The sequence below is a fragment of the Vombatus ursinus genome, unplaced genomic scaffold, assembly GCF_900497805.2.
Source record: "Vombatus ursinus unplaced genomic scaffold, bare-nosed wombat genome assembly UNPS02014781.1, whole genome shotgun sequence".
Classification (NCBI taxonomy): Eukaryota; Metazoa; Chordata; class Mammalia; order Diprotodontia; family Vombatidae; genus Vombatus; species Vombatus ursinus.
The window spans coordinates 24202348-24212895 of NW_020954559.1; the positions used below are offsets into that span (position 1 = coordinate 24202348).

At 38.6% G+C, this 10548-nt stretch overlaps 1 protein-coding gene across 1 annotated transcript in view; it reads right to left on the bottom strand.

Annotated features, from left to right (window-relative positions):
• The window catches only part of LOC114046350 (sodium/hydrogen exchanger 4-like), an 81088-nt gene extending 71097 nt beyond the window's left edge, over positions 1 to 9991 (bottom strand). Inside the window, exon 1 of the mRNA XM_027866657.1 lies at positions 9697 to 9991. Within this exon, the coding sequence (XP_027722458.1) occupies positions 9697 to 9991 (295 nt within the window). The remainder of the gene's footprint in view (positions 1 to 9696) is intronic.
• Between the last annotated feature and the right edge of the window lie 557 nt (positions 9992 to 10548).

The following is a 10548-nucleotide window of genomic DNA, read 5'->3' on the forward strand; positions in this document are numbered from 1 at the left end:
GAGAGAGAGAGAGAGAGAGAGAGGGAGAGAGAGAGAGAGAGAGAGAGAGAGAGAGAGAGAGAGAGAGAGAGGGAGAGAATCTCCCAAATGTACCTTTGGTTCATAAGAATACAGCAGGACTATCATCCCCTTATTTTGGACACTGTTTATTTGAATGCTACCCAAGATAGAATTAGCTTTTCTGACTGCCTTGTCACACCATTGACTCATATTGAGTTTGCATTTCCAAAGCGTTAAGAGTGCAACCTTTCAACTTCAGTTTATCCTATTTGTAAAATAGAAACTGTATACTACTGTATATTTCTTTTCTTCTAGAATCTAAATAGTCAGAAAATTTAAAAAATCAGCATGTTTTTTGTTGATATTTTTATTTCTACATCCAGTATCTAAAGAGAAATTAATGACAAGAAAATCATCTGATGTCAGGGATTTATTCATGATTCATTTAACAAGTTTTTTGTTGAGCATTTGTTATTTGTATGGTAGTGTGGTAGACCTGTGGAAGACACAAAAAAGTTTTTTAAAGTCCCTGATTTCGAAAAGCTTACAAACTCATTAGGGGACCAAGAATACATATAGCAAAAGTTATATAATAGTATGACAGTATAATTCTAGTTTAATCCAGAATGCATTTATTAGGCTCCTACTATGTACAAAGCAGTGTTAGTGGGTCTGAGGATATTTTAAAAAATGAAAAACATTCTCTGCCCTCAATTCAGTTCAATAAACCTTTATTAAGTACCTACTATGTGCCAGGCACTGTGCTAAGTACTAGGGATACAAAAAGAGGCAAAAAAAACCAGTCCCTGCCCTCAAAGAGCTTATAATCCAAAGAGAAACAGCATGCAAACAAATCTATATAAAGCGGGCTATATATAGGGTAAATAGGAAGTAATTAAGATAGGGGAAGCCCTGGAATTAAGAGGGGTTGGAGAAGACTTCCTGTAGAAGGGGGGATTTTATTTGGGACTTAAAGGAAGCTAGAAAGGTCAGTAGTTGGAGCAGAGGAGGGAGAGTGTTCCAGGCATGTGGCATAGCCAGAGAAAAATGCCTGGAGCAGAGAGATAGAGTGTCTTGTTTGTGGAACAGGTAGAAGGCTGTTGTCACTGGATGGAAAACTACATGACAGGGAATAAGATGCAAGAAGACTGGAAAGGTAAGAGGGGACCAAGTCATAAAGGGCTTTGAATGTCAAGTAAAGCATTTTGTATTTGCTCCTGGAGGCTATAGGAAGGTATTGGAGTTTACTTAGCGGTGTGTGTGTGTGTGTGTGTGTGTGTTTGTGTGTGACATAATCAGAACTGTGTTCTAGGAAATCACTTTAGCAGCTGAATAGAAAATGCAGTAATCAAGGCATGAGGTTATGAGTTAGTAGCCATTTCACAGGAGAGAAGGGGACATATTTGGGAGATGTTGCAAAGGTGAAATCAGCAAACCTTAGCAACAGTTTGTATATGATAGGTGAGGGACACCAAGGATTCCAGAATGATTCCTGAACTAAAAACCTGAAGAACTGGGAAGAAGATATTGTTCTCTACAGTAATAAGGCAGGTAGGAGAGGGGGAGGATTTAAGGGAAAAGATAATGAGTTCTGTTTTGTACATATTGAGTCTAAGATATCTACTGGAATCTAGTTCAAGATATCTGAAAAGCAATTAGAGATGTGGAGGTCAGTAGAGACATTGGCGCAGGAAAAGCAGATTTGAGAATCAACAGCATGAAGATGGCAATCAAATCCAGGGAAGCTCATGAGACCACCAAGTGAAGTAGTATAGAGGGAGAAGAGAAAACCCAGACAGAACTCTGACCCTATGGTCAGAGGGCATGATCTGGAGGAGGATCTCACCACAGTGAGAGTGGTCAGATAGGTATAAGGAAAACCAGGAGATGGTGGTGTCTCAAAAACCAAAAGAGACTAAAGTATTCAGGAGAGAGGAGGTAGAAATGACATATAAATTTATTGCATTTGAAGAAGGTGAGAACTCTAAACATTTAAAGAGTTTAGGAAAAAACCCTCTTACAGAAAGATATACCTGAGATGGACCTTAAATAAAACAAAGCTTCTATAACTATTTTACTTCTAAAGAAGTAAAAGTGAGAAGGAAATCCATTCCAGGTATGAGGGATAGCCTCACAGAAAGTCATGAAAGCAAGAGGAGGAACATCTTCAGAAAATAGCAAATAAGCTAGTTTAGCAAGGAAGCATATGTTGTGTGCTGGCTATAGAGCCCTGGGCAGGTGATTTAATGTTTTGGCACCCCAAATGTTGAAGACTCGATATGCCTTGGTAGAAACAATGAGTTCTTTATTAGGAATTACTAAGCATATACAGCAATGTATAGCGTGTATATAAGCATGTATAGCAATATACAATAAACATAATCATGAAGTGCTTTAAAAGTCAAAATGGTGAATTACAAAGAGTTAATAGGGAGTCATCGATAGTTCTTGAGTGGGGAGAGGGGCAGAAATAGTCATAGGGAGAACCAACAAGATTTGTCAACTGATGAGTTATAGGGGTGAAAGACAGGGAAGAGGTGAGGATGACATTGAGGTGGTGAACCCAGGTCACTGAAAGATAGTGACAATTAAAATAGGGAAGTTTGGAGGAGGGGTAGGTTAAAGGAGAAATATAATGAATTCTGTTTTGACCATGGTAAGTTTGAAATACCTATGCAACAAAGAAGTAGTTTCCAACAGGTAGCTGGAGATGTAGTACTAGAACTCAAGACAGAGACTAGGACTGGATAAATGGAACAGGAAGTCATAGGCATAGAAATGATCATGGAACACATGAGAGATTATAAGATCACCAAGAAAGAAGATACTGTAAAGAGGAAAGGCTGTAAGGACAATATGCTACAGAAGACAGGGCACTGGATTTGCAGTGAGGAAAATCTGGATTCAAATCCTGTCTCAAGATTTTTGACTCTAAGAAAGACTCTAAGAAAGTCATTTAACCTCTCTGTGATGCGGTTTAGAGGTTCAGGGGTCCTGGGACCCCGACATCACAACTGCGGATCTTGCCTGAAAGAATTCAACCCAAGCCTTTTTTTCAGCCAAAGATGAGGTTTATTAGAACATCCGTCATATTGGGCAGACTCTTAAGGAGTCATTAAGATATTGGCTTATTGGCTAGATTATAAGAATCTAACTGGTGGCTAGATTTTAAGAATCCAAGCATCTTAATAGAGACAAGATGGCCCTTATATACAGAGACTATGAGAGGGATCTAGGAGTGGCCAAGTAGTCTATGAGGTAATAGAACTCCAGGGGTGGCCAAGGGAGAATGGAGCCTAGATAGGATTAAGGGTGAGAAGTGGCCTGGGGACTATAGGGAAGTACAGAATTATAGCCTCAGGAGAATGCCAGAGATTTGGCCATGTGGGAAAGTCCAGGGTTTCCTTTTTGGGGTCTAGATCCCATCCTCATCATCTATGCCTCAGTTTTAGAGAAATTAATTAGCAGAGTGGATTTGAGAGCAGAGAAAGAATGTGTGAGTAGGTTAGTGCAATAGTCCAAGTGAAAGGTAGTGAGAATTGTCCTAAGATGGTGGCAGTGGGAGTGGAAAGGAGGGATTGGATGTGAAAGATAAACTAAATTCTTAATAATTGTTCTTATCCCCTAAGCACTTCACCTGTTCTCAAACAGAAGAGATACAACTTCTAGCCTGATTTGTTACCCCATGAAGGAATATAGTTCTATAGGATATATAATGAATGGTTCAGGAAATATCCTCATCTTCACCAACTGTTTCATCCTCTTTAGTCAATAGCAGCTAGGTGGTGTAGTAGATAGAGTCAGGAAGACTCCCCTTCATGAGTTCAAATCCAGCCTCAGACTCTTAGCTGTATGACTCTGGGCAAATCATTTAACCCTGTTTGCCTCAGTTCCTCATCTATAAAACGAACTGGAGAAGGAAATGGCAAATCATTCCAGTATTCTTGCCAAGAAAACCCCAAAATGAGGTCATGAAAATTTGAACACAGCTGAAATGACCAAATGATAACAACAAAACCTGTGTTTGTCTCAGTTTCCTCAACTGCAAAATATCATCTTCATCACAGGGTAGCTGTAGGAGATAATATTTGTAAAGTGCTTAGCACAGGGCTTGGCACCTGATAGGTGCCTAATAAATGCTTATTCTCTTCCTTTCCCCTTATCTTAAGAGCTTATGTCTGGAAAGATAACAGGCTACTGGTCAATGAGGAGGCCTGTGATGTGAATGGGTTAGAAGTTGAATTTTTAGCTCAATTACAAGGTCAGTAATAACAAAGGATTTACAATTACAAAGTCAGATCTACTTAGCCACTTGCCCCAAACTTTTAACAAGACTGAGAAACATTGGAACTTTCCTCTAAGCATTTTGAGTTATTTCATATTTTCATAGTTCTTAGGGGCCTCAGAGATCAATCTACTCTACTTATCCATAAGATCCATGTTGTGGGATCTGGTTATAGACGTCAGATTAAGACATCTAGTCAGAATTGACCTGAGCTACGAAAGATGATTCTATGTATCCATAGAAAGAGGGGAAGGAATCACAGAATTATATAATTTGAGGGTCAGAAAGGATCTCAGTTGTCATCTAGTTCAATCCATACCTTAAATGAGAAGTTTTAAGGTCCATTAACTCATTTAAAAATATTTTTATTTGAATATAATTTATTTCCTTTGTCATCCTCTGTGTTTTATTTTGTGGGTCTAAAAACATTTTTCTGAGAAGAGATCCATAGGTCTCACCACAGAGCCAAAAGGGTCTGCAACATATGAAAAGTTAAGGACCTGGGCTAAATATCCTCATTACAATGGTAGGAAGATCAATGCATTTATCAAGAAATAATTGGATTAGATGGCCTCTAAAATCTAATTCTAAAGCTTGTGACTATATGTATCCCTCCCTGACCCAACTACCACTGCCATGGTCCTCTTTCCAGTAGTCTGTAAATGCCTATGTAATGCTCCCTGAAGATTAAGACTCTCTCGTTTTTACCTTTGTAACCCTAATGTCCAATACAGTATATGGCACATAGCAGATGATAAGTAACTGCTGACTGATTTTTATATATATATATATATATATTTCCCCCCCACATATATATATATATTCTCCCCCACATATATATGTATATATCTCCACCTTCTTCCACTGCTTTCTTGTCTCCATTCAATCTATACTTTCTTGTCCCAGTAATGCCATTATTTCTTTTGCCTAGATTCACACGGTCCCACTTCCGATAATAAAGATCCCTGCATAAGGTCACAGTGAATCTATGTTATACTGAATTCTGCTGTATGAAAGATAGGTCTGTAGTATGGCTACAAAATCATTAATGGATCACTGTAAAAACATACACACAAAGCTGATGATAATACCATCCACTATATGTCACCACAGGGGAAAGATACTAAATTATTTCCCATTTTAAAACTATCCCCTTGATACACTGTGGAGGCTACTCCTTTGTGCCATGTGTCCTATTCTCACTTCACATTTTTTGTAGGTCTAGAGTTTCTATGAAAAGCTCAGTAGTCAAACATCAGAACTGTATAAATCTAAAAAGGTACCGGGCAACCATCAATGAGCTGAAACAACATGAAACGGATGATTAAATTAAACATCTGGCTTGCTCTCATTTGCTTTTCTTGGTAAAATTTAAATGTGGGATTTTACACTCCAGATTTTTCCTGCAATTAATTTGACTGTGACATTAAAAAAGTGGGGGAGGAAGCTGCAAAGGGAAAAAAAAATGGAATTCAATCTAAAACACAATGAACATATTGTGAGTTACTGCCCATCAAATCCTAGATCTGAGATGTTTTAGGGGGAGGGGGAAAGGAGGGAGGAGCAGATCCCAATCAGAGGATACAGTCTATTTACAAATACCAAGAAGGTAAATCTTTCAATAAGCACAAATAATATGGCCTAATAGGGTAAGAAAGGGTTTTTTGGATTTTCTCAATAGTACTATAGTACTTAAAGTGTTATAGAATACTTTCTTCCCCACATCCTAATATATTGGAAGTGTTATTGTCATGCTCATTTTAGGGATGATGAAGCAAAGCTTGGGAGAAGCTAAATCCCCTTAAATTTAGAGAAGTTAAATAACTTAGCTACCATCACCTAACTAGGAAGTGTCACAGCCAGGAATTGAACCTAGAGTCTGTCAATTTCAGGCCTTGCATTCTTTCTATAACAGAATGCTGCCTCTCTTTCATTTAGCCCAATGATTCAACAAATATGTTTATAATTCTGTAATATTAAGATGTGGGGCAGCTAAGTGACACAGTGGGTACAGTGAAGGGCCTGGAGTTAGGAAGACTCAACTTCCTGAGTTCAAATCCAGCCTTAGACACTTACTAGCTGTGTGACCCTGGGCTAGTCACTTAACCCCATTTGCCTCAGTTTCCTCATCTTTCAAATGAGCTGAAGAAGGAAATAGAAAATCATTTCAGTATCTCTGCCAAGAAAACCTTGAATGAGGTCACAAAGACTGAGACACGACTGAAAAATGACTGCACAAATATTAAGATGTAATAAATATGAGGTACTTAGGTTGAAAATTCAAAAAGGACCGTTAGTAATTAGCTTGGTCTGTAAAGTGTCATGCCTAGGGGTAAAATTTCTTTATTTCTTTTGGATGGAGATAATGATTAAGAAGAAATAATAATGGCTGCCATTTATATAGTGCTTCAAGGTTTGCAAAGTGATTTGCATATATTACATAATTTTGATCCTCAACACAATCCCAGGAGATAAATGTTACAAGTCCCATTTTATAGATAAAGAAATTGAGGTTGAAAAAAGTTAGTGGCTAAGGCAGGACTTGGACTCTAATGTCAAGCCTATCATTCTATACAGTACAACAGAGTAAGAGACAGTTTTTATAATACAGAATATTTTAGAAGTAGAAGGAAACTGAGACAAACAGGCTCTGTGAATTTGCAGTCTTTAAATTCACCATTTTCCTTCCCTTCAGATACAAAACTTGGCTAAATTCATTTAACACAATGAAAATGAATGTTCCTTTATTTTTGTTCACTCATTTCAGTTGTGTTTGACTCTTTGTGAAAGTACAATTTTAATTACTGTAAGATTTCCCTAAAAGTATGGCATCCCTTCACCTCTCTGGGTCTCAGTTTCTGTCTGTAAAATAAGGAAATCTTTAAAGCCCATGTAGCTTTGAAATCCAATGATTCTATACTATTGACACATCACAGACTTAATGATGAGAATTAAGGAAACTGTCAATAAGAAGCCCCAATTTGCAATTCTGTTCCTATGTACCTATTGTAATTAGTATTCAAATCATTCCTCAGAGCTACAAATTATGAATCAAGATAAGGTATGACCATGATGAAGTGCAAAATTTCTGCTCTAACATGCTTCTTAATAACATATTTCTGATTTTTTTCTTCAGCAGAATATGTAAATTTACATATACTCCCCAAATAGCTGCTGGGTAAAGAAGAAAGTAGAACATAAATGATAAGTTTATAATACTCCTAGGCTTTAAAATTACCTGTCAGGCTTCCTAATGGAATAAAGTTTCCTAAAGTGAACACAAGAATTGGAGACTCAATTATCTAGAACATTGTCATTTCAGAATTGAAGCAAGAGCTTCCTGATTAACTTATGTTCAGCAAATGGCACAAGAGACCCAGAGTTTCACAATTATTGTTCATTCTCCATTCTCCAGTAATCTCAAAGCAGCAGAAGAAATAAATTATCCCTATAATATATGATAAGATAGATACCTCTGCAATCACTAAAGATGGCTAGATGTTGACAAAGTCTCCTCCCCCAATAGCAACAAAGTATGATTGAGTGCCAAGTTTCTATAACAATATTCCATCACAATATTTCCAATATTTAAATCTACTACCAAAGAAAGAACTAGCTATACCCATATATAATGATCCAGAGAGCCCATGGCTTGGCATATGCTTCAAGGAGTTCAATGATAAAAAGAAAGGTCCCACAGATACCAAAATAGTTATAGCAGCATGTCTTAGAGTAGCAAAGAACTGGAAACAATGTAGATATCTAGTGATTGAGGAATGGCTGAACAAATGGTAGTGTATGAATGTAATGGTATATTACGGGAAGAAATATGATGAAGACAGAGAAGCATGGGAAGATTTCTATGAATACTGACACAAAGTGAAGCAGCTAGAACTGGGTAAGCAATATACCAATGACTACAACAATGTAAAATGAAAGAACAAGAAAACAACAGAAACAGAATGTTTTCAAATTAAAAGGACAAAGTTTGTTCCCAGAGAAGAGATTTCAAAATGCACTTCCTTGCCTTTGCTGAAGTGGGAAACTACTACGCAATTAATATGGGATTGGTTACTATGTTGGTTAGTTTTGTGGAACTTTTCTTCTCTTTTTAGTTCTTGTTTTACGAGGTGACTTTCTGGGAGGGCAAGGGTTAAAGGTATAATTGGAAAATATAGGTTATGTTTTTGTAAAAAGATATCAATAAAATTTTTATAAAGAACTGACCAGAGGGAAAAAAGATAAATCATTGTCAAAGCCATTTTGTCCACAAACTCAGTGAGGGGATCTACCTATGAGATCCAAAGTGGGAAATGATAATTGAGGCAAACGGTGATTCAGAGCTTGAGATATCTGGATATATACCTTCATTCCTCACTTTCCTTCATATGTGTTCATATAGTGGCTCATTAGCAAGAGTACTGTCTCTGAAGTCAGAGGATGTAAGTTTAAATTCCATCTATGACACTTAATTCCTCTGTGACTTTGCACAAATCGCCTATCCTTACTGGGCCCCAATTTCCTCATAGATAAAATTGGGGAGGGGGTGGCCTATATGCCCTCTGAGATTCTCTTTACTGTAAATCTATACCCCTAAGTACCTTTTAGAGTTACTTAAACCACTTGACATAACTTATCAGCATGGATATTCTCACAGAGGCATTCTCCATTAGAATTTAGGCCTCGAGCCCAGATTGGCTTTCTTTCATAAAAAGAAAGCAGAGACCAACTGTGCCCACGAATTCCCTTCCCTTTTGGCTTAGCATTGAACCAGTAATTTAGAGATTACCATCCTACAGTCTCTAAAAAAAACCTCTGATGTTCAAGTGATATATAAGTTGCCTTTTAAAAGAAATCCTTCCTGAAAATCAACAGTGGCTGCTGCCACAGTCTGAAGGCATAGGTGCCCATGAGAGAAGAGTGCAGAGTTAGACCTTGACATGTTTCCAGCATGAAGTAAGCACATTGTGATCTCTGACAGGTGCTGCTCATGCTCATCACTAGAGAACCTGAATTTTTTTTCCCCAAGGCAATTAATTAGTCACATGGCATCACCCCCAACCTAGGAAGGAAGCAGTCACCACAGAGGCTAAAATAGCCATCTGTGCAAAAGTGGGTTCTCCAATATCGAGCATGATTCAGAAGTGCTAATGCTTCTCTCTTAAATATTTGAGTCCTATGGACTCTTAGTTGAGAAGAACAAAATTTCAGAAAACACAAAGACCCACAAACAGGCATGCAATGTGAGGATGTGTGCATGCATACTCTCTCTCTCTCTGTCTCTCTCCCTCTCTCTCTCTCTCTCTCTCTCTCTCTCTCACACACACACACACACACACACACACACACACACACACACACACACCCCACTACCACCACCACCACCATACACCATTAAGCTTTTTACCCACCTATTTTTGCAAGGGATGCAAGAAGTATCCAAAGGGTCACTTCATATGGAATTTGCACATAATCATAATCCAGAGAAAAAACAGGCAGTCTCTCATCCTGCTCAGAGCTAGCGGTGGTAGCAACAGCAGCAGCAGCAGCAAAATGAGCCTTAGGTTCAGAGTGAGAAGTGGAGTTGCTAGATACATTCAGATCACAAGCAGCACCAGGAAATCTGAAGACCACCACCAGCAGCAGCAGCAGCAGCAACGGCAACCAGTTCCAAGCAATAGGAGGCACACAGAGATGAGAAGCCATGGTGAGGGCTTCAGCGTGCCACCTATACCCCTGTATGCTTCAGTATGCAACCCTCCACAGGGCTTCTATATTCTAGGAAGCCACTGCATTCACCTTTGCCACAGGTAACTCCCCTCCTGAGGCCAGCCTGGTAGGTTATTCCCAGCAGGGAGCTGTCATGTCATATCAGCAAGTTCCCAATCGTGGTGTTCTCAGACCTCTGACGCACAGGCATCCAGACAACTTAGCCTCTGTGTCAAATGCAGGTATGGGGTAGACTGAGTGAAATCCAGGTAAGATTCTTCATCAGCTTCAGTTTGGCCATGATCTGAAATGGAATTGATGTAGGGGGAAAAATAACCAGTCACTTCTCTCAAATCTGATTCCAAGCTTCAGAGTACAAGGATTCTCCTGTATGTGGAGAAATTAAGGAGGATGCAAAGCCTATTCCAGATCCAGCTGAAGTTCCTTCTAAAAAGAAGAAAATAAACCCTTTCCTCTTGACTCAGAGCCCAGAGAATGTCGTGTTTTGTTGTTTTTTTGTTTTTTCAGGTGCTCTCCTCCTTCTCTTTTTCTCC